Source organism: Triplophysa dalaica, chromosome 17 (assembly GCF_015846415.1).
Source record: "Triplophysa dalaica isolate WHDGS20190420 chromosome 17, ASM1584641v1, whole genome shotgun sequence".
Taxonomy (NCBI): domain Eukaryota; kingdom Metazoa; phylum Chordata; class Actinopteri; order Cypriniformes; family Nemacheilidae; genus Triplophysa; species Triplophysa dalaica.
The window spans coordinates 14,555,296-14,580,382 of NC_079558.1; the positions used below are offsets into that span (position 1 = coordinate 14,555,296).

Here is a 25,087-nt window from a genome sequence, read left to right on the forward strand (position 1 = left end):
CAGACAGTCGACGGCTGTCCTGCTTTCACTTCAGGGCTGTGTCTTAAAGCTCACTATTTAGGCAGCATTTTTGTGTGTATACGTAGGAGCAATCAAAGTTTTTTTGTGCGGTCATCAACGGCACGTGGAACATTTCTAGCTGAGCCAACTCGGGAACATGCTTATGATGCCCAAAAACGTTGCGGACGGTGCATAAGCAGTTCACTTTGGTGACAGCCCATCAACTTCGCGAGAAAGTTTTTTTAACGCAGGGCTGATTTTAGTTCAGTTTGATCCAGTAATGATGTCGGTAGGTTTGTATGATTTGTGTCCTCGAGCGGCTACGCACCAGTCATTCTAACGGGTCCGTTAGTTTGTCGACAGAACATCGGGGACGAGCGCTAAGACGGGAACGATGATAGACAACGAGCGGAGCTCTCAGATATCCAAACCGCCTCCAGCATCACCTGCCGGGTTACCAGTCAGCGCTTCAAAGAGAAGATTCACAAGGGTCGGAAGGAAGCAAAGCAATGGATCCGTCCAGTAAGTCCTTTTTTGTCGTTTTTATTTTTAACCTTTTGCTGCACTTTCATTACACTTGTGCTTGGTTATAGTTCTATATTACAAACCTTACAGAAATTAACCCTGGTTTTACCATAGTATACCACACATTTTCCATTGATTCTAAACCCCACTTACAGGAATTAAGGTTTTGAGGGAAATGTATTGCTTTTTAATGGAAATTAATGGTTTCTTTTGGTCAGGTTCTATTGGTGGGATTTCATCTAGTGGAAAGGAACCAATAAAAAAATCTACATTTTAATAATAATAATCAATTAGGGCATTTTGAAAGGCTTTTAATATTGGTATTTGTTATGGGAACCATTAAACTTGTAGTTTTTAGCAGAGAGGGCTAAAATGTGGCACTGAATTAAAATAATCTGATTACAGGATCAGGCATAATCTCCAAAAATGTGAAAAAGTGTACATGGGTACTAGAAAGTACAAAGTTTCTCTGTCTCTTCAGTTTCATGTTTACAAGCAACTCTTCTGTTCATTTATGGGCGTAGCCATTTGTTTATGAAAGAACAACTGGCCATAAAAATTCTAATGATGGTCAACAACAAGAATCCACAGTAAAACAGCATGGGTCTAAGTTATCATTGGTGGACACAGTCAGGTTTGCACTGCTGCATTTATGGTCGCTCAAACAAGATGGAGAACTGAGCGATCAATCTTGTGCCATCTTTCTAGGTCAAGCTCATCCAGTGGCACGGCCACAGAGAGCGCGGGCATACGGCAACCAGCAAAAAACAAGATCCGTCGCCACCAGCATCGTCTGTCTGCCGTGTTCAGTCGCAGTCCACGGAGAGGTTCGGGAGAGATGGCTCCTTTAGGAGATGAAGTTTTGGTGACTGAAGATCCCACCGAGCTGTCAAATAATATCACGGCCCCAGGAATTCTGAAGATTTTTGGCACTGAGATTTGTGAAGGAGCCAACTACAAAAGTGTACTGGCCACCACACACTCCGGCGCCAAAGAACTTGTCAAAGAGGCTTTAGCCAGGTGAGTCCAATTTATTGTCATGAATAAAATATAAATAATGTTGTCTTTAAAATTCTACTCTTTTGATTGCATGTTCTGAGAAAAGTTTTAATACTGTTTGAAGAGGCCACATTGATATTTTGTATTTAATGCAGTAAAAGTAAAAAAATTATAAATTGCTTAAATTTCCATTTCTTGGGGCAGGACACTGTATAGTTTTGGGTGAAATGAAATATTAATATTAGGGTTTTGTTTATGTTTAAGTTCATACTGCTGTTGTGCTGTCCTTGTACATAATAGTCCAAAGGATTTGATAGATAAGCTTTGTAGGTGAATGCACAAAATAGCCATTGTGCACATGGATTATGGTCCCTTTTAACTTCCTTTAATTTTTTTCTACTAATCTGATTAAGAGATGTGAAATATTTAACTTAAAATAAATTCCTTTCAATGGTCTGGATCTGGATCTCTTAGTTGGCACTTAAATGTATATTTTACTGAGAAACCAAAATCCTGTCATAATTTGTTGTTCAAAACCTGTGTATCTTTACCGTCCTTCCGAAACTTTGGTTTTATTATATATAGTATTCTTTTGAGTTCTGCAGAAGAAAGTAAGTCAAACATCTCTTTAAGATAAACACTGAAGATAAGATAGTGCTCAAATTCCTCTATATATGCCTTTTTCTACAACAATTTCTTTGTGCTTTATGTCTGTTAATAACATAAAACGTTTTTCATTTTATGTTCAAGATACAAATATTTATGTAGTAATGTTTTTGGAACTAAAATTCATTTTGAGGGTGGTTTAGTGGTAAACGCTAAAATGTGTTATAATTTCTTGCATTACACTGATGTAAAATGAATAGTGCAAGAATAAAAAGGAATATTTAATATTTGCCTTTGTGTTTTTAGATACTGCCTAAGCAAAGCAGATTCTGATGACTATGTGTTATGTGATGTGATTGGCTGTATTGGAGATCACACCTGGAGGACTGAATGTGTTCGTGTGGTAGGGGACAATGAAAAGCCTCTCCTGCTGCAGTCCCTCTGGAAACCCAAAGAGGGGTATGCCCGACGATTTGAGATACAGCGCAAGTCTATTGTAGAAGAAAACAACTCCAGAGATAAGGACACAGTGACTGCAGGTATACCTTAAATTAGATTTTGTTTTTATTAGAATTAATTGCATTTAAAGGCACAATGAGGAGATTTTAGTGGCATCTAGCGGTGAGGGTGTGAATTGCAACCAACGTCTTACTCCCCCACAGAACTAAGATGTCGTCAAGTTTTCACTTCTTTGCTGAAAGAGATAACGTATTTACAAAATGCGCACTATGGAGCAGTTTATACGTTTAGGCCTACTGTAGAAACAACATGACGAATTCCATGCAAGGGGACCAATGGATATGTCTCAACTCAACTCAATTTTATTTATATAGCGCTTTTTACAATTTTCATTGTTACAAAGCAGCTGTACATGAGACACATTGAAAACAAGTATGAATTCTAAAGCAGCCCCCCCGGCCAGGCAGATAGTGCAAAATAATATGCAAACGGTGGTGAGGAACCCAAAACTCCCATAGAGAAAAAAAACCTCAGGGGAACCCAGGCCCAACCAGGGGATTCCAGTTCCCCTCTGGCAAAAGCTGCTGCCTCTGCACAAGCTCAACAGTGCTTGCACAACAAGGCTTAATAAAAATATAAAAATTAAGGATTTAAGATTATCATTAACAATCTAATAGCATTTGAAATGTTGTAGGAAAAACAAAGTTGTCGCGTCCTTTATCCAGCTCTATCCTCTTAGCTCTTGTCAGGTCACCGCTTTCCATTCTCAGCTCTGCCATCAGGTCTGGGCATGAACTGCATCCTGCGGTAACCTTGGAACAAAGAGACAAGACTGGCTGAGAGTAGAGTACTGTTCTGCACTCTTTGCAGCAAGTACATCATTTTTTTGTTGGATGTGTTCCTGGTTCCGGTTGATCTAAATAATGCAGCCTAAATCCTCTGAGGATTAATATTATGGAGGTGTAGTGTATGCAAGATTAAAAAGATGAGTCTTTAGTCTAGATTTAAACTGACAGAGAGTGTCTGCCTCCCGGACCGTGCAGGGAAGAATATTCCAAAGTTTAGGCGCTAGATAAGAAAAGGATCTACCACCTGCACTTGATTTTGAAATTCTAGGTATTACCAACTGACAGGACGCCTGAGAGCGTAATGTACGCGGAGGTCTGTAATACAATAGAAGTTCATTCAAATACTGCGGCGCTAGACCATGTAGGGCTTTATAGGTAATAAGCAAGATCTTAAAGTTAATGCGATGCTTTATAGGTTACCAGTGCAAGGTTGACAGAACCGGGGTTATATGCTCATACTTTTTTGTACGTGTAAGAACTCGAGCTGCCGCGTTTTGAACCAGTTGCAGTTTTTGTAATAGGCCCGCAGGGCAACCACCTAGAAGTGCATTACAATAATCTAGTCTTGATGTCATGAATGCATGAATTAATTTCTCTGCATCTGACAGTGACAGCATATGACGTAATTTAGATATATTCTTTAGATGGAAAAATGCAATTTTACATGTGTTGTCGACATGGCTTTCAAATGACAGATTACTATCGAATACAACGCCAAGATTCTTAGCTGATGACAAGGATTTTATGGAGCATCCGTCAATCGTTAAGCAGTATTCTTGGTTGTTACGCATAGCAGTTTTCGGTCCAGTAAGTAACACTTCTGTTTTGTCCGAGTTTAGTAGTAAAAAATTGTTACTCATCCACATTTTAAAGTCAACTATGCAATCCTTTATTCGATGAAACTGCTGGGTTTCGTGAGGCTTCGAGGAAATATAAAGTTGAGTATCATCAGCATAACAGTGAAAGCTAATTCCGTGTCGCTTTATTATATCTCCTAGAGGTAGCATGTATAATGCGAAGAGCAGAGGCCCCAAGACTGAGCCCTGTGGTACACCGTACTGGACTTGTGATTTGCGGGACGCCTCATTGTTTATTGCTACAAATTGAAAACGGTTGGATAAATAAGACTTAAACCATTTCAATGCTATTCCGTTAATGCCGACGTAATTTTCGAGTCTATGTAGAAGTATGCTGTGGTCAATGGTGTCAAATGCAGCACTGAGGTCTAGCAGCACCAATAACGAAATACAGCCACGGTCAGACGCTAAAAGCAGATCATTTGTAACTCTTATCAATGCAGTCTCTGTACTGTGACATGCTCGAAATCCAGACTGGAATTCATCATTAATGTCATTCCTTTGGAGGAAGGAGCATAATTGAGTTGAAACTACTTTTTCCAGAACTTAAGATATAAAAGGTAAATTCGATATAGGCCTGTAATTCCCTAGTTCTTTAGGGTCAAGTTTTTTTTTTTTTAAAAGAGGCCTTATAACAGCCACCTTAAATGCTTTAGTCACATGTCCTAATGTCAGAGATGAGTTAATAATACTGAGAAGAGGATCTATAATTTCTTGGAGCATTTCTTTCAGTAGTTTTGTAGGTATAGGGTCTAGCATGCATGTTGTTGATTTGGATGATCTAATGATTTTAGACAGTTCATCGTGATCTACTGTAGAAAATAATTGCAATTTCTCCTTAGGGGTGCTGTAGTTAGTTTGTTCAGCAAATTTCCCTACAGGTTGCATTGTTATAATTTTTTCTCTTATATCTTGGATTTTACTCGTGAAGTAGTTCATAAATTCATCACTGTTATGCTGATTATCAGAATCTGACGTCGATGACGACTTATTTTTTATTAATTTAGCCACGGTGTTAAATAAAAACCTAGGGTTGTGATGGTTTTCCTCTATTAGTGTTGAAAAGTAGGCGGATCTAGACGTTTTCATGGCATTCCTGTAGTTTCGAGTACTATCCTTAGATAGAAGATAGAAATTGCTAATTCTAAGGTAATAAGAAAAGAACGCCTCATTATGTGAGATCTAACGGCATACTGCCGTTGGTTTGTTTTGATTTACGCCACAATAACTAAAAAAATACAGCTAACTAACACAATAAAACACAACAAAAAAATGATAACATAATGGAACATTTAAAACAGAGTTTTCACTTTTTGGAAATAAACTTATATATTCCATTACTGTCAATATATCCTCCAAAAAACTACACACTGGACCTTTAAGTTGTTATTTTGAAAGGGCTTTCCACCAAATATTCTCTTAGATATTTACATAAATATTTTCAACACTCTTATTTCCCAGGCATCAATGCACAGGCGAGAAAGTTGCAGAAGACACGCTCCCGAGGGAAATCTATTCCGCTGGACCTGGGTGTGAGTGATGGTGCAGAAGACAGCAGACACAATCTGTTTAGGAGTATAAGCGAGACAAACGTAACAGCTGATTCTCAAAGCACCTGCATCCAGTCCTGTAGAGAAGCCCTCAAAAACGGCAAGGACCAGTCGCAGGGGGAGGAGCCTGAATCTGAGGCCTACAAAGCAACACACTGTCCTGCCAATGAAAGGGAGGAGACGGAGAGCAGCGATGACAACTCCACACAGTATTCCATTCACCCGCCCCTTGAGTTTCCTTACTTCCTGCTTCTGCAGGGCTTCAGTTACAGACAGGTAAGACAAATTCCTTCCATATCTCTACCCCCCTCACTTCCTTACTCGCTCTTGCCTTATATATGCCATCCAACACAAGCTTCACTGTTTCCGGAAATTTGCTGATTTAGTTTTATAGGGCTTGAGGCAGTGACTCAATGATTCGGTTACAGTGGTTAAGAGCTCTCTAAAGAGTTAGATCATTGAAGAAAAATCACTGTATGCGTCATATAAAGCTAATGTATGAATTCAAAAGAAGTTGAGTAGTGGAGGTGAAAGGCCCACTTTTATGATGCCTTTTTATTGAAGCTTTTGTCCCCATTCATTGTAAATGCTTTTATAGAAACTTAAAATGACAGAACTCTCAAATTGACCTGACAAAACCCAAAAGACTTTGGTGTTTGTTTACTTTTTTAGGTTAAAATGCCATAAATGCCCTAAAGGGATTGTTCACCCGAAAATGAAAATTCTTGCCTCTATATCTCCATCTCTGTTTGAAACATAAAATTCAGGTTACTTTACGTATTTATCTTAAAGTGGTTGGAAGTTAATTCACATCAAATTGACATTTTCAGTGAAAACAGAAAAAAACTGAAATTAGTAATCAATATTATAAGGGTACTTGGAAATTATTATAAGCATACTGTATACTTAAAAAAATATTCGATTACTTCAAACTTTTTTAGTATCAAACTTTGTCTTAGACTTTTCATGCACTGATTCCTTTGTATAAGTTAATTATTGTTGAATGTAGAGGCATGTAAAACATGTATTGTACAACATTACAAACATCAAAAGATGATTTAAAATGGCTAAATCAGACTGTGTTATGGTTACACCTCACATTTACACGTTTGGCACCATTCAATCGTATTTAATATGTATATTGTATACAGTATATCATATAAAATGTATACCTGAATGTGGTATGTATTTACATCAGTGTGTGTGTTTGATTTACTCATCATCCTGTGAACAGAACTTATCTGTCAGGAAATGTGTCCACCCTTCGGACACCCTACTGTGGACACCCCACTTCCTGTCCAGTTTTTTTCTTGCATACGTTGCCATTTTTTACGACATTTTCCTCTGTTGGGCACACTGTTATTTTCCAATGGAATTGAAGGGATATGGGATCATTTTGTTCCATGCTGCATTGACGTCACCTTTGTTGTATTATCTAGAAAGTTGTGAAACAATGTGATTGCGAATAGAGCGTATGAATTCTATCACAAAAAAAGAGTAATAATAAGACAAAATGTTGACAAGAAATATTACATTTTAAAACAATTTCACAAAGATAAAAATAATAATGAAACATCATAGCATCTTGAATTTTTTGAAAACATTATTGTACCAAATACACAGTACATCTCACAAGAATGATGTGATTACTTCCTCAGGACTTCGTTATCTATGCCCTGATAAGAAGCTGTACAGTATTCGGCCGCCACGTTGAGCAAACTTGCAGTGAGCGTGAGCGTGACACAGAACACCAGCATCTCTGGGCTCCTGATATCCTCCCCGAGCACTGCTGTGTCCAGCGTCTAGACACCCATCCTTCCCCTGACCAAACCCCAGGAGGCGTGACTCTTCTGAAACCCTTTCCTAGAGCAAAAGTCAAGTGGAACGGAGTTTTCATCACCCAAGACGTTGAGGTACAATCAGGAGACATCATCGGCATAGGCGATCATTACTTCTTCATGTATAAAGACCCCACCTCACCCAGGGTCACAACTTCTCCTACTGTCACCTTGCCCTGGATTAATGAGACATCACATACATGCAAAGCACTTCTTTGTAAAAACTATCTGTTATCTGAAAAACAGAGAAAGCCTTGGAGGAATGGCTTGCCCTGTTTTACGGATTCAGAGGGAGAGGAACTGGTTCTGGCTTATAATGTGGAACATGAGTCCAGGGTCCTCAAGGAGATATTTGCAATGGTTGAGCAGAACGAGAGTGCGCACAAACTGACCGCATCCTTCCTGCTGTGCTTGTGTCTCCAGCAGTCTGCCATTTATTTCTCAATGCCTGCTCTCCGCAGACTGCTGTTACATATCGCCAATGAGATTCAAACCATCGTATGGGTAGGTTTATTGAGTGATTTAATTTATGGTATTGACTCTCTATTCTAGTGTTAGTATTCTACTCTATGAAGTGAATATGAATTTTCAGAAAATTAGAACAGTTTATTTGTCATAACACAGTTAATGAGAAATGAAAATATACTACAATTAATAATAATTATTTAATAGTTAATAATTGTTTTTTATTGTTATCAATAAATATATGAATATTAATCTTGTTATTCATATTAATGTTAATTATAGTAATTTCGGACACTTCCAAACCATTTCTGGCTGCCTTGCAATAAGAGCTTTATTCTAATTACAAAGTGCATCTTTGGTGATATTTCCTGTAGTGTTAAGGTTTAGATTAAGGGTTCAAATACTAGAAAATGCATATGGTGATATGGTGTACACCTTACAAATTCCATTAGATTGCAGTTGCATATACATTCAACGGTTTGTAACACCTCAAAAATCAAATTAAAGATGCCAAAATATTCTATATCACAACCATTTAAAATCGCCACAACTCAAAATTATACAACTATATTAAGCAAACCCGAAGGGATAGTTCATTCAAAATTATAAAAATTTGCCATGATTTATTCACCCTCATGTCATTCAGAACCTCTTTGTTTACACAAAAGAAGATATTTTGAGAAAAGTCTCAGTTGTTTTGTGTCTATACCATAGAAGTCATTAGGGCCATGTGTTGTTTGGTTGCCAGCATTCTTCTTTAAATCTACTTTTTAAAATCTATTCTTGTGATCTGCATAAAAGGTCATACAGGTTTGGAATAACATGAGTAAGTGATTAAATGATTAAAGATTTATCATTTTTAGATTTAGAACATTTAAAGTTACATAATAAATATTGGTCAGACTATTGTTTTTACTTTATAGTGTAACCGTTTAAACTTTTATCATTTAATACAGGAGAAGGCAAAGGAACTTGCAGCCCTGCAACCTGAAATGTAAGAGTCTTGTGTCGTACCTTTTATATTTCTGTTTAACTAGTGGAATTATATTTCCATATCTCTGACAGAGCTCATATTAAAGCCAGACTTTTCCTTGCTCCTCTGATGTTAACAGCAGTGAGTCAGACCCAAAAGATCTAAATCCAAGCACTGACAAGCTGATCCAGGGTCTGGAACCACTTGTCCTGTGGATGGCAAACTCCATCCAGCTCCTTCATTTCATTCAACAGGAAGTGCCTTGTCTGCTACATGAAATCTCTCAACAGGAGGAGGAGGAAGAAGAGGATTGTAATGGTAAATCTCAAAATTCAGTACCTCTTTAATAAAACACATAATGAATTGATCGCCAAAGTCGTCCGCTGTTATTGTTTCTGTGGAACACAGAAGTGTAAAGGAACAATTCACCCAAACATTTTTATTCTGTCTTCATTTATTCACCCTCAGGTTGTTCCAAATCTGTACAAATTTCTTTGTTCTGATGAAAACAGAGAAAGATATGTGGAAGAATGCTTGAATCCAAAAAGTTCTTGGCCACCATTGACTACCATAGTAGAAAGAAAAGCTTTGTAAATTTAATTTTTTTGTTGAACACAGAAGATATTTTGAAGAATGTCGGGAAGCACACAGTTCTGGGGGCGCTTTTGACTATCATTTTAATTTTTCCTACTACGGTGGTCAATGGGGTCTAATAACTGTTTGGTGAGAAACATACTTCCAAATATCTTTCTCTGTGTCCATCAGAACAAATACATTTATACAGATTTGGAACAACTCAAGGGTAGGTAAATGATGAATGATCCTATGAACGATGACTTTTATTTCAGTTTATGTTGCCGTACTTGTGTACTGATCTTAAGAAAACTGGAGGGTGCACTTGATTTTTATTAATTATGCTTCTTATTTGAGTGTTTCTGCCTTGATGGCCCGCTGTTACTGCAAATTATACATGACCAACTAAATATTTTTTGTGAAATGTTCCATAAGTAATGCAAAACTGACCAATTCAAATTCAATATCATTTTATCTTTAATTCTGTTGAATAATTTTCAGCGGTGTTGCAGTTACGCCTGTCCTCCGTGCGATCTGCCAGTGAGGAGGCCATGACGGTTCTGGAGGAGGTCATCATGTTCACATTCCAGCAGTGTGTCTATTATCTCACTAAGGTCAGACTTGCCAACATCTTTCCCCTCAGAATCATAACAAAGCACTGTATGTCAGCCAATTGAGAGACTTATTACCAATGCAATGAAACAGGGTCAACGTATCTCTTTAACCACAAAATTGTATATGTTGCATATAATCACACCGATCATTTTACAGATTGTACTAACAGAAATAATCAAACTCTAGTCTTATCCAAAGGAGCACTGTGTCCATTCAATAGACCATTATGTGACAAATTACATATTATCAGATGTCCACATATTAACAAGTTAGGCCTAGAAAAACACGGGTGTTGAGTGTGGTAGTGTGCAGAACTGCAGGAATTAGGAGACCTGCGACATTGATCCCAAATGCTTCCAGATGCTGTTCTTCATTGTGACCTTGATGGATATTTTTGGCATGTAGATATGAATGAACTATGTGTATAATACTGATGTTGTACTATTGAAGTGTTGCGTACTTAGAACTGTCTAAAAATCTGACCCTCGACCACAAAATCAGTATTAAGTAGCACAGGAATATCAGTGGAAAAAGCCAAAAAAACATTGTATGGGTCAAAATTATAGACTCTTCTTTTATACCAAAAATCATTAGGATATTAAGATCATGTTCCATGAAGATATTTGTAAATTTCCTACCGCAAATATATCAAAACTTGCAGCAACATTGCTGACAAAAATGGCCAGAAACACGACTACAAACATTACTCACTGCTGTCCGCTATGTAAGAATAACAGTATCCACTCAAGTTAGGTATCTATGTAAAGCTTAGAATTTCAGCTTTTGGGTTAATGTACTCTCCACAACGTCACTGCAGCGTTAAGCTTATAGAGAGCGTCTCGAGACAAACCAGCTTCTTCTTAGCAGCGGCCTGCTACAGCGTTTCTGATTAACAACTTTAAATGCAATTTTCTTACTATTTAGATTTTTTGAAGCCTCAGATTCAAGATTTTTAAATAGTTATATCTCGGCCAGAGATTGTCATATACATCAATGGAAAGCTTGTTTATTCTGCATTCAGATGCAAAATTGACCCATAAGACTGGTTTAGTTGTCCAAGGTCACATATACAGATATACAGAATCTTTCTTGTGCATATTTAGTACAAATTTTGTAATGACTTTTGGGGTTTTTGTAACATAAGCAGTGCATGCTTTGCAACATGTCATGAGTCAGATATAGAAAATTCATTCAGAATTTACCACATGTTTCAGACTGATTGTTCTATGAAACAAACCAAAGGCTGAAGTGAAGTTAGATGCATTCAAAGTAGTTCCAGCGTTGGTTCTTATCAAAGTTTCTCTTCCCTTTAAGAACACTAGCAAGCGAGTGCCGTCTGCTGATAAGCAATGCCATTGAGTAACAGATGAACTAAAGCCACAGAGAGTTTACAGTTTCTTCTTTTGAATAAGTCTATGGTGGTGTTTTTAAATGTGATTGTAAATTAAAATGAAAGCAGGATACAGACATTATACACATTGCTGTATACATAACCATGATATTTTCCAGCCGTTTTTTCTTTTTTTTACTTTTATTGATAGTCATTACGTGTTTTTGGCAGATACTAGATCCAAACATGTTGAATAAGTCTGTTGTTTACCGAATCACGTTGTCTGCTTTTTATATATTTTAGAAGTAAATAGCTTTATTACTAGTAAAACTTTGTCAGTTATATTTAACATCATGACTCAAACTGCCCAATCAAAGATGAAGTCTTAAACTTGAATCTTGTTTCCTTTATTAAAAAGTAATGTTTTCTGTGGTTTTGTTAAATATGTCTGAGCTCACAAAGGACAGCACGCAATGCAATAATGTCTGTGGTCAATACCCATTAAGCACATATTAACTGTCTCCTTGAATGTTCAGGCATCATTTTATTTGTAAAGGCAGGGTTTTGCATTTATTTCCAATCTGCATGGGAAAATCCGTAAATCTCTGCTCCCTCTGGGAAATTATAATTCACCTTTGTTCTGATACATTGTTTGTCATGGAAAGACATGATGTTTACACGGGTGTGATTTGATTTAGTGAATTTAAAGTCCAGATTTCGGATTGTCTGTGGAAAGAAAGCTTGGTTTATTGAAATGCAAACCGACACGGGAAACGAATCCCTGGCCAACAACCCACTTTAGACTTTTGTCAAAATTCATGTCATAAATCGTGTTTCTCATAATAATTTGTAATTAAGGGCAAACCACAGAATGTTGGTAACCACTGGACACTGTATTTTATCTGTGGTTTGTAAGCTTGAAATGATTATTTATATTGTAAATGAACACTTTTAACATTTATTATTAAAGTCAAACTCAAATTTGCAGTCATGGGAAATTATACTTGGGAACAAAATTCTTCTGTTTCCACTGCAGTGAAATATTTCATCATAGTCATTTCTTTTCAAGGAAAATGTTAAGCAGTGCGGATTACGCTGGTGGCACAAAATGTCCTCTTCACCCAAAATGACATTTTATACTTTAAGCGCTTGGCAAAAAGTCCCTTTTTCCTTGCCAATGCTCCATTATGAGGTCAATATTTTCAATGAGAAAACTGGATTTCAAACAAACATGTCAGGTAAAGCAAACTGTTGTTTTACATGTGCAATAACAGGGCCTGTGTTCAGGCCACTCGTGTGATTCTTGTCATGCTGAGAAGGAAACAGCTGCTGGTGGGCTTAGATAAATAACTGCATATTGTGTTGATGATACTCAGTGTTGGACATGAACTTGCAGAGGTTACTGAGAATTGTAGATGGGATAGTTCACCTAAAAATCATACACTTACCCTCATTTCACTACTGCAGAAATGTGTTCCTGTCATATACAAATAACTACTACGACTACTTGCTACCTCAGCATTTATCCTACCTTTATTTGCTATATATGATATATTGTAATTAATGCTTTAATCTCAAGATTTACTAAACACTAAAACATTGATGCTACATGGAAATAAATATTAACACAATAGTGAGCACCACATACTGTAATTATACAAGGAGTGTAAAAAGCTCGGGCGAAACAACAACTTGTTACACTGTGTATTGAGACAGTCTATGAGAGCTCTTCTTTATTTTTATTCTTGTTACTGACATTTTAATATAATGAAAATAGAATAAAGAGCACCCAATTAAAACAACTAGCTTGGTTAGTTGATGATCTCAAAAATCAATAGATTTCTCTGTTATTTCAAAAACACAAGATTTGTTTTCCGGTTTAGTCATGTGATGTTTGGCATATACCCTATTGGTTCCAATTAGTGATTCAGTAATACTGTAAATATGGTTTGTATTTATGTGGAGTTCAATTGCAGTTAACTTAAAAAAGGGAAAGATTTTCAGACTTTAGACAACTTTTCAAGATGTACACACTGGTCTAGAAGCACTTCTGGTTTAGTTTTTAATTTATTTATTATTAGTATTTTATTCAACCTGACAAATGTAAATAAATCTTAAAGATATTTGTTACACTTTTTAATTCGGTTGGAAATATTCTGTTGGTTGTATTTTGTTCAAACTGTGTTTTTTGTGAAACTAAAATAGGAAGCTCTTCTGGACCAACATTGTTTACTTCATCCAAATAGGTCTGTAGGCGGTTTCAGCAGCATCAACATGAACAAACTGGCTCGAAGTGTCCCAAACTTAACTTCTGGTAGACCTCCACAAAGAATCAATAACTGCTGAGAAGTTTTAATTTAATACAAATAATATACAAAAAATATTAATAGAAATAAATACTAATTCAAAAAAAAAAAAAAAGTTATATTACTAAAGCCACTAGCCAGACCGATAACCAAACACAGACCTGAAGTTAGCTTTGGGCTAGGATGCGTCTGATGAAACCGTCTAGTGTTACTTAAATTTTACTTTATCATTGTACTTGTAATACTAGGCCTAAGTGGTAATATGAATCAAATACAATTCTTGATGACACTTTTTGTCATTTTGAAGCTTGATACCCTTAGTTCACTTTCATTACATGGAAAAAGAGACCAGGAATTTTTTTAATCCATTGCATTACAAAGAAGAAAAGCAAGAATTGATACACATTTATTTTGTGTTATATCATCATGAACAGTACAGTACATATTATACTTCGTTAAGGTAACCAGTACACTTTTGTTCATTCATGCTGATGCATTAAAAGATGAGAAAAGTATTAGTAAATGTTGATATTGATCTTTGTTTATTTATAACTAACGTTAACAGATTGAACCTTGTTATGTACAACTTTTGACCTAAACTCACAGTTTACAACATTATAAGGTTCACAATTGAACACTCCAGCAGACACATCAATGTCTTTACTTTCCAGATTAAAAAGTAGAAGCACTTTTCCGTTTTTCCGAACGCTCACTTTTTCCTCTGACTGCTTCATGGTTTTGGGTGGAGACTCTCTGTATGGTTGCTGCATCCAGAGCAAACTGCCAACAAGGACAGCCGTTGCCAAGATGGTGTCAACGTGAGACTCGTCCCCTCAAGAATCTATACATATGATGGTGCCAAATGTAGACTGCATGCAACTGTCTGGGCACAATTATGCCGAACAAAGCCCGCATTGTGTTATTCTGATGTGTGGCACATAAAGGAGCGTTGAGATGGAAGAGTGGGGGCTGCGCAGCGGCAGGCACATCTCAAACACCAAACAGACTTCTCTTTTTACGCTGGTCTTGAACGCGGTCCAGTGTTCTCTGGGAAATCTGCTGCTCTTCGAGGATTCCCCAACCTTTAATCACCACAACCAGCTGGAAATGTATTTATGTGGCTATTTCTTGAATATAGAGTGTTGTCAGTAACAGAGATGTCATTACACGGCAAACACGTTTGCCTCAGGACCGTCAGCATCTTTATTGTGCTTCCTTTTTAGCATAGGGTTCAGGATAATGGGATGATGGGAGGAAAAAATACTAATTTTGTCATTTTTTAAAGGATTCGGTCAGTGACCCTGAACCTCTGGATAGTGAATGATTAAAGGATCCTATCACAGATGTTTTTCGGATGGAAGTGAGCCTGTGATCTGTCCATCCAGAAATGTGAAGTTTGTGTCCTCCTTGGCAGAAGGAAGTTCATCCTGTTCTGTTGCCCTTAGGTCTATGTTGATAAGACATATGAGAATGATCTTATCTATAGTTATATTTCCTTTAAGCAACAGATACGCATGAACATTGAACACAAAGGTTCCATGAGTTGTCCTGACACTTCTAAAAAGATATTGCCCCTTGACAGGTTAATAGCTGGCATATGGTTTTGTATTTTAACATCCAGCTTAGAGGCTAGTTACAGCAACTAAAAATCCTGTCATCATTTATTCACCCTGATGTCATTCAAAACCTGTATATGACACTTTCTTCAATGAAACACAAAAGAAGATATTTTGACAAATGTTGCAGTGGTTTTGTGTCCATACAATGGACGTCAATGGGACCCAGTGTTGTTTGGTTACCAACATTCTTCAAAATATCTTAAAATAGCTGATAAAAAGTCATTTCATTCGGTCCACTGTCTATTTGTTTTAGGCAGTATAGTTGGATTATTTACTGTAGTGATAGTTGAGTTTCTCTATGTCCCTTAGATGCTGTACCCGGTTCTTCCAGGCATATTGGACAGTAATCCTTTCTCCGAAAGTGGACAGCTGCAGGTCTCAAAGGAGGTCAGAGAGTCCTGGAAATCTGTACGAAAACAGTGCAGCTAGTCAGAGGGTTCCAGGTGCACCCAGAAATCAGCTCGCAACTCTTCGCCTACCTCTTCTTCTTCGTCAACGCTTTGCTCTTCAATCTGCTGATGGAGAGAGGTGAGCACACACTGCAGATCTGTCACATGAGTGCTTATTTGTGCTATCATCACACCGGCTCATTTTGTCTTTGTGTTTGGTCTTGCGTGAAGGATCGGGGGGAACGTTTTACCAGTGGTCCCGTGGGGTCCAGATCAGGGCTAATTTGGATTTGCTTATAGACTGGGCACATGGAGCGGGACTGAACGATCTAGCACACAGCTACCTTGTCAAACTCTCCTCGGCTGTCAATCTGATGGCCAAGCCCAAAGAAAATCTTTTACAGGTTAGAGCTACATCTATATTTGAGCGTTTTTTGCAGAGGTATGTGAATATATTAAATAGGGGTTGGACAATATATCGATATGGCGCAGCATCATCGTCCCCCTCCGTGCAATATGAGAATCGATACGCTGCCCCAAATATCAATCTTTTAATTCATTAATAAAACAAGACCCTCTAAATATATTTCCAAGCGATATTATATCCTGGCTCCACTGGGTTGCGCTTAACACGCAAACGAGGGAAACGTGAACAAAATTGTCTGAGAAAGAGTTTAGGATTGCGTGTGAAATAAAATATGCTCCATGCATATTTGTAAATGAACATTTATGTGCTTAGATTTAATACAGTTGCTGCACTCAAATGTTTTTTTAGGTTTCTTTTATTTAACCTCGTTAACACTAAGATGTTCCCGGTTTAAATAAGTGGCTGCTAAATTTGGAGATGTGCCAGTATTTAAATCTGTTAAATGTTTTAAATGTGTCAGTTTACAAAGTATGTTTTTCCCCATAGTTCAAAAAACAGCTTTTGGTACACAGAAATCTGAGCATTCCCATCTTATTACAAATGAATTCCTCTTTGATCACAATCTCTTGGACATCAGGAATTAGTTTGGGCCTCCGAAATAATTAACAGGAAGTATTACTCATTAAAGGATGATGCTTTGCGAACACAAAGATTCTTTCATGGTAATAGATAAAGATGCAGGATAAGCCACATCGACTTCTGACATGTCAGGGTAACAAATGATCTTGCTAAGAGGACATCCTGCTAAAGGAAATTATGAAACGCTAAACTAACTATGCGAGAGACTTTAAGGCTTATTGGATTTTGTTGGTCTTGACAAATTGGGTCGTCACATAAAATATATCAGATGTTTGATGCAAATGTTTTGTACTTTACTTATTAGAATGTAAAATAAGAGCTTCCACAAATATTTAACAAGTGGGCAATTCCAGAGTTATAGATTTGACATTTTCAGTCAAAACTTGAAGTAAACATTTTAAGAGAATTTATTTCCAATATTGAATCATCCGTTGATATTTTACTTAACCCCTGTTGATAAAGTCCAGATATCAGAAACATATCAGTCTATGCACAAGTTTTTTTTATAAAAGAGGGAAAAATTAATAAGTTAAAGATGTGAAAATGAAAAAACATATGTTTTTGAGAGACAACATTTGTAGGATATCTGCGAATGAAAATGTACAAACCAGAAGCAATAATACTTAACAAATAGAGAAGGAAGGGCTCTTCATAGACCACAAAATAGATTCATGTGTCCATTTATGAGGAATATGGAAGTTTATGGACGTGACAATTCCTAACTATAGAAAATATGCATAAAAATATGCATAAAAACACAAAAAATGCTTTGAAAAGATTAAGAGAGATTTCACATGGGCATCTAAACCACCAAATACTGACATCTGACCTATCAGTATGATGAAAACCTTTGATAAAAACTTTATATTAGATATTTATTGACCCTTAAAAATCCTAAAATAAGATTGTTGTATTCTAGCCAATGTTCTTAGACAGCAGTAGAACTTAAATATAAATAATACATGTTGGCAAAATTACAGTACAGTCCAAAGTTTGGATAGCAAAATACATAGGTCTTTTGATTTAGATTCATCACTTGGTTGGTTTCGAAATTTGACCGGTTGCATGACAAATATAGGTTCACTTGTGGTAAATATAAACGCTGTTTATGCTGGCCACATTTTGTTTTGTAAAACACTGTGTGAATTATAGGCTGTAGAGTGCATTAAACATCATGATTCTCCATATTGTTGAGAGTATGCAGTAATCAATACAAAGTTTGATTTTAAGGGTGTCTTTGTTTACTTTATACAATAAACTGTTTTGATACTCTTTTGGTTAACACTTGTTCAAACGTCCAGTTTGGATCCACTGGTATTATCAGCTTATGGTCAGTGGTTCTAATTTAATATAAAAAGAGACAAGGATGTTTCTGAAATTATGTGTTAAAATAAATCAATGCCTTTCCATAACATTGTCACTTAAGTATTGATAAAAAGTGACAGTACTCTGAAGATGTTTTGTTTTTCTTCCATTCCCACAATATGCTTGGTTTACTGTAGTATGAAGATAAATTTGTAAATATTCAAAAATATACCTAGAAATTAGTCAAATATTCATATTTGGGCAAACTATTCCTCTGAATCCGTAAACATTTTGAACAGCATGAATATTATGTCGAAACTATGTCTTTGTGTCGATGCAGATGTCCTGGAGTGCTCTGCGGATAGAGTATAATGCACTGAACCCAGCTCAGCTTCACCACATTCTGAGAGAGTATAACTCACAGCGCTCGTGCCCTGCAGCATGGACTCCCTCTAGTGATGAGACCACCACTGCTCTCAGAACCAGTAATACTGTTACTCTATATAAAGATATTCACATTGCAAGAAGAATTGTGTTTTTGAAGACTCTTCACATTTCTCATATACGTATGCATTACATACATGATTCATATTCATTTAAAAGATCACTGTTGTCACGCGATGGAGGAGTAGAGTTGCAAAGGGTAATTTAAAAAATCCACATGAGCGTGAACACAAAGCACACATAACCATAAACAACACCGGACAATGAACACATGAAAACACATTTCTTAAATACATGTGAGTACATAATCAACGGAAAAAGAAACAGGTGTGAACCAATTAACAACCAAAGGAACAAATAATGGAACACAGGCAGAACTGGAACATAACTAAACCAGAACAAAACAGAACAGAATGGTGACAAAAGTATTTTCTCAGTATGGGGTCACAGTGTTCACAGTCTACACTAAAGTAGCGAGGTGTTGAGCTGTCCCAAAGCTGGTGTCTTCAGCCGCTTAAAAATGCTTCGGTGGAGACAGAGCCTTAGTTTAGAATTGACTGAATCTTCTTATACCTTCTATGATTCCTGTAAAAAAGAAATGGGATCAATTTTAGCAATGCATCAGCTGTTTTTAAAGGGAATGTAATAAACACAATGGTTTTTGTGTGGTGTTTTTGTTCACAGTTGATATCCTGGAAGGCTTTGATAACCATCCACCTCTCATACTCCCTCCTGATGGTTTTGTGTTTGATCTAAAAAGACCAATCAGTGAAACGGGTCTAGTTAAACAGCTGAGTGGATTCCAAAGGCTGATCCAAAAGCTCCCTGACTCAGAATCTGTTCCAGATGAACCATCTCAGGTACACAGCCGAAAAAATTTACCTGTCGATCTCGCTAATAACATCTGCCAAAGGTATTAAAAGTCTTTAAAGTGAATAAACCATGAGCTGTCTTTTGCCTTTTCGTCATATTATAGCCTGCCTCTGCATTACCAATGAAGGCCAAACTTACCAGAATGGAAGTTCACCCAACAGCTCATCTTGAGAGTGGGCATACAGAGATAGTGTTTCCTCATGCTGAAATGAATGACTGGAGCGGCCGTGAAGCTCATTTGACAAAGAAGCTTCAGAATATGGAACTACAGAAGAAAGGGTCACACAGCAGATTGGAGCACTCAGCATTGGACGAAACATGTTTACTTACCCCACCAAACACACCGCTTAACCTTGAGCAGATGGATTCTGAAACAGACCAGCAAGAGGAAATATCATACCATCAACACTTCAAATATACTTGTGCAAACAAACAAGAGGAAGGTAACAGGGTTTTGTTTACTTTATAATACATTTATCGTACTGTTCATATCAATAATGGGACAAAGATGTTAACATGGTGGCAGGTGTGATTCATAAGCACTGTAACTAAGATTATGACTTTTTTGGGCAGTTCCTTAAAGAATAAGCAAATATGTGTATAGCATAATCGATAGGAATTAAAGGAATCATCCACTTTCAACATACAGTTTCATGATCAGTCCCTGTTGTCATCCAAGATGTTTATGTTTTTTTTCTTTAGTCGAGAAAGAAATGAAGGTTTTTGATGAAAACATTCCAGGATTTTTCTCCATATAGATGACTTCAATGTACTCCAAATGGTTGAAGGTCAAAATTACAGTTTCAGTATGTGTTTAAACGATTCCAGGCGATGAATAAGGGTCTTATCTAGCGAAACGATCGGTCAGATTCTTATAAAAATGTATATGCTTTATAAACAATGCTTTATAAAAATATTTTAGAATCTGACCGGTCGTTTCGCGAGATAAGTCCCTTATTCATCGTATAAAGCCCTTGAACCTTCAACCCGTTTGGAGTCCGTTGAAGTTCACTATGGAGAAAAATCCTCTTTTCGACTAAAGAAAAAAATACTTTAACATCTTTGATGACAACAGCGGTGAGTAAATTATCATGAAAATGCATGTTTAAAGTGGACGATTCCTTTAATTGGATTTTTTTATCATAATAATTGACATGTTTACTTCATCATATTGGGTTGTTAGTATATTACTTTGTCACAATGCATGATATCAAATTATATATTCAACGCTGCTTAAAAATCTTCCCAAAGTACTGTAGTACAGTAAGTTCTCTTAGAAGGCAACCTAACTTACCCTTTGGAACTGTGGCAGTACTCTTATGATGCCTTACAACGCTGAAGTAGGCATCTGTGTTGGTTTGAAATGGAGCTGTAGGAATTAATAGTATTTTATAAAAGTAAATGGAAATGCTTTTGATGTGTATCATATTATAAATAGACAATAATGAAGTGTATATGAAAGCTTAAAGTGAAAGTTTACCCAAAATAGAAAATTATGTCTCAATTTACTCAGTCATACAGGTTTCAAATGACTAGATGCTTTGTTTCTTCCGTAGAACACAAAATAAGAGATTTTGAAAAAATTTGTTGACCGGCACCTTTTCACTTTCATTGATTTTGTGTCCACACAATAGAAGTGAATCGCTGCTGTTCGGTTACTAACTTTCTTCAGAATCCCTTCTTTTGTGTTTTGCGGAAGTAAGAAAGTCATACAGGTCTGAATTGACAAGAGGGTGAGCAAATGGTGACAGAATTTTCATTTTGGGGTACACTTTAAGAGTCACGGGCTGATGGAATGTCTGTGTTTTTGAAGGTGAGAGTGAAGAGGAAGATGTGTTTGTGCTGGAGTTGGAGAGAGGAACATGTGGTCTGGGTCTGGTGGTGGTGGATGGGCAGGTGAGTGGATTACCAGAGTGAAAGTCTACAATCATCAATAATTTACAAATATATTTGCAGAGGAGTGGTGCTTATATTTAGCTGTTTCGTAGTGTCTATTTATAATGAGCAGGGTTTGATTTAAAAATTAAATATGACCTAACGTTGTGTCAATCACGTATACACACTGCCTCCAATATTTTCTTCCGTCATAAAAAAATTCGGACCGGGTTTGATTTTCTGCATTTTAACGCATTTGTAGCAAGCATTTAAGGTGGCCTTTTTGAACATACGAAAAAACGCTTACGAAAATTTCGGATTGTATATGCAAAGACCTTTAGCCTTTTGCACATCGCAATTGTTATTTTTTTTATCATTATTATATATTGAATAATGTTTTAACTTTGTATGTAACCTGTAAGAAAACATGTGTTGTTCATTCTTAAAAACAATTACAAACGTTTTTTCTTTACACAGGAAACACAATTTAAAGGCAATGGAATGTACATCAAGTCAGTGATGCCAGATTCTCCTGCTGCCTTGTCGCAGCGACTGAAAGCAGGGGATCGTATTCTAGCAGTAAATGGACTAAGCCTAGTAGGGGTGGACTACCAGACGTGAGTAGATTTCTGTAGATTTAGCAAATATAGCCTTAGCATTTTACAATTTAATATAAATCAAGGTTATTCCTGTCCATTTATTAGGCAATTTTATATGGCTAAAATGTGTGTAGCTGTATGTTGTTTATTTATTTAGTTAAGAAACCTTATTTCTTCTTCTGCAGTGGAAGGGAACTCATTCAGGCATCAGGAGACAAGCCTAGATTACTGGTTGCGAAGTCTGATAATGCTTCAAAACAAGCATGACAATCCTGACATGAAACTGCTTTTGGCTCTTCACTTAGCAAAATCTTAAGTATAAAGATTAAATATTACACATTGCACAAAACAAATTTCTTTTTGCCAGTTGCTTTTGAATGTACATGTATTTTACTGTCAACTTGTGTATTAATCCATTTACAATTGAATTTTGAGATTGTTGAAATTATTCTGATTTGTCAATATCTGTATTATGTGTCCTGAGAAGCAATAACAAATATTTTCATCTCGATGCGGCGCCGTTGGCGTAGAAAAATGAGAACGCCGCACCGGATGTGCATCGCAACCTATTTGCACGAGCATGCAGCGTGTCTACATTCAAAATAACAAACTTTTGTCCGCCAAAGAGCGAAATGTGAATCGCCTCTTACTGCAACCTTATTATTAAAGGCTGCATCACCATTACATGGGCCAAATATTTTATTTCTTTCATCACCTCAAGGAAATAAATGCTTAACTTTTTGGATAAAAGTTGTATTAATGTTATGCTATGGTTTTCTTACAGGATTGATAAACACTAAAATCAGTTCATTTTTCAGAATGGATTGCATGCCAAAAATATAAAACATAAGCAACAGCCATTGATGTGTGCTCATATCATTTCAAAACGTAGTCAAACACCACTTTCAAGTACAGTGTAAACATGTGCCAATAACTGTATTGGTTAAAATGAAGAGTGGGCAATGTTTCCCGCTAATGATAGCTCTTATGAATGTTAACATTTGGTGCTTTCAAATACCCGTTTTATGTCTCTCTTTTTACGTTTTTAAAGCATTTGTTTTATTTTTAGAGCATGATTTTCATTGTCAGATAAGTGCCATTTTCAGGAGTGTGAAGGTACATACTCTCAAGAATGGACACATGAAAATTTAAATAAAGTAACTATTTTATGTTCTATGAAGAGCCATCCATTCTCCGTTTGTATTATTGCTTCAGATTTGTGCATTTTAATTCAAAGAAATCCGTTAAAGTTTGTCGTCTACCCAAAACAATGTCATTTTTTTTCACATCCATAATTCATGTTCAATGAACATGCTGTCATTATTATAAAAAATCGTCTCTTCGTTTCAGATCATCCTTATTATTGCACATCTCTTGAAGACACAAGAGGGAGCTGCAGTTACTGCATATTGCATATTTAAGTATATATTGTAACTAAAGTATGATAATATTGGTGAAATGTACCAAAAATCACTTAAAAGAAACTTTAAAGCATGTACCATAAAAAACCTGTAGTACAATTTAAAATCATTTAAACTAATCTCAATGTGTAAACCAGTTTACCAAAATTCACAAGTAACATTTTATTGTAGTCTTTGCAAGTGAAAAAAAACAGACAAAAAGCTTCTCTATGACAGAAAGCATTTTAATGATGTCTTCAATTCACTCACTGTATTTGGCAGCTGTATTATTGACTTATTATAGACCTCAAATATATGATGACTCCATTTTTTAAGAGAAAATAAAATGCAGTCTTACATTCAGAGCAATTTGGTCGTTCCAAAGCCGCATCAAAAATGTATGAGAATTAAATGTCCTGAAACAGACAATTAATCGTCATAATCACAATGATTTATTAGACAATTAAACGTCAGCCATATTTTAGAATCATGACAACCATTTCTCTTTTTTAAAATAGAAAACTTGTGCATAGACTGACATTATTCTGATGTCTAAACTATATCAACAAGGGTTTAGTAAATTATAAACAGATGGTTCAGTATATTGGTTGTAAATTTAAAAAAGTTTATATGTCACTTCCATAATGCTGAATTGCTTGTGGATATGACTCATCTAATTGTGCAACGATTTTGCATGTGCTAGGGAAAATCAAAAGTTATTATTTTGTCTGTGTTTGTTGAACCACATTATTTCACTTTTGGGTGGTTTCGGGGTGTCTGTTGGATTTTCAAATTAAGTCTATATATTATTAGGTCTTATCTAGCTGTGAACTAGATTTAATGTACATTGTAGCCTACACACGCTTTGCCACAGCACTTAATAATAATAATATTGAGTTTATCATTCATAATAACAAGGACAAGTTGGTTATTAATGAACCAGAAAGATCAAGGGAAGAGCTAATCAATCCAATTTCTCAGCAAAACAGGCATTCAGTTTCTTTGAGTATTGCCTTCTGCAATTGTTGGAATAGATGAGTCAGTGTTTGATATATAAACCTTAAATTAGAGGTTAATTCCCAGTAGTCTCAAAAATAAATTCATGGCTGCTCCACAGCACCAAGAGAAAGAACACTGTCAAGAACCAAGGAGCTTAGCCATTGCTCTTTTAGACATAACATTTCGTAACTTTCATCCATTAATCTAGCAACAACCATACATCTTTTGATAGAACAACTAACTAGCTAGGATAGGCCTACCTTTTATATTCTTTACTTTATTCATGCATGTTCAGTCATTTCAATTTGTCGTATTGTACTGTATTTAGTTTATTTATTTAATAGAAGCAATCATCCACCCATTGACTCCCACAGTATATATTTTCTCTACTATGGCAGTAAATGGGGGGTGATATCTGTTTGGTTCCTGAAATTCTTCCAAATATCTTATTTTGTGTTTAACGGACAAAGAAATACAGGTTTGGAACAATCTGAGGGTGAGTAGATGGTGAGAGAATTTTCATTTTGGGTTGAACTGTCCATAAGGTTAGGTGCAATTCACTTGTTGTCCTGCAGGTGACCTCATAACTCTATCTTCTTACGATGGACTCAGGCGCTGCGTCCCAAATCGCATA

General features: G+C 36.4%; 1 protein-coding gene across 1 annotated transcript; it reads left to right on the forward strand.

Annotated features, from left to right (window-relative positions):
- Nucleotides 1-23,240, forward strand: radil2b (Ras association and DIL domains 2b). The gene is given in 17 exon segments (XM_056771981.1): nucleotides 1-522; nucleotides 1,234-1,545; nucleotides 2,437-2,669; nucleotides 5,756-6,120; nucleotides 7,503-8,186; nucleotides 9,104-9,141; nucleotides 9,260-9,438; nucleotides 10,195-10,307; nucleotides 15,873-15,939; nucleotides 15,942-16,091; nucleotides 16,184-16,356; nucleotides 18,604-18,748; nucleotides 19,392-19,567; nucleotides 19,684-20,023; nucleotides 21,394-21,476; nucleotides 21,933-22,072; nucleotides 22,240-23,240. Coding segments are annotated over 17 exon segments (3,408 nt in total). The 5' UTR covers nucleotides 1-394; the 3' UTR covers nucleotides 22,322-23,240.
- Nucleotides 23,241-25,087: the final 1,847 nt, after the last annotated feature.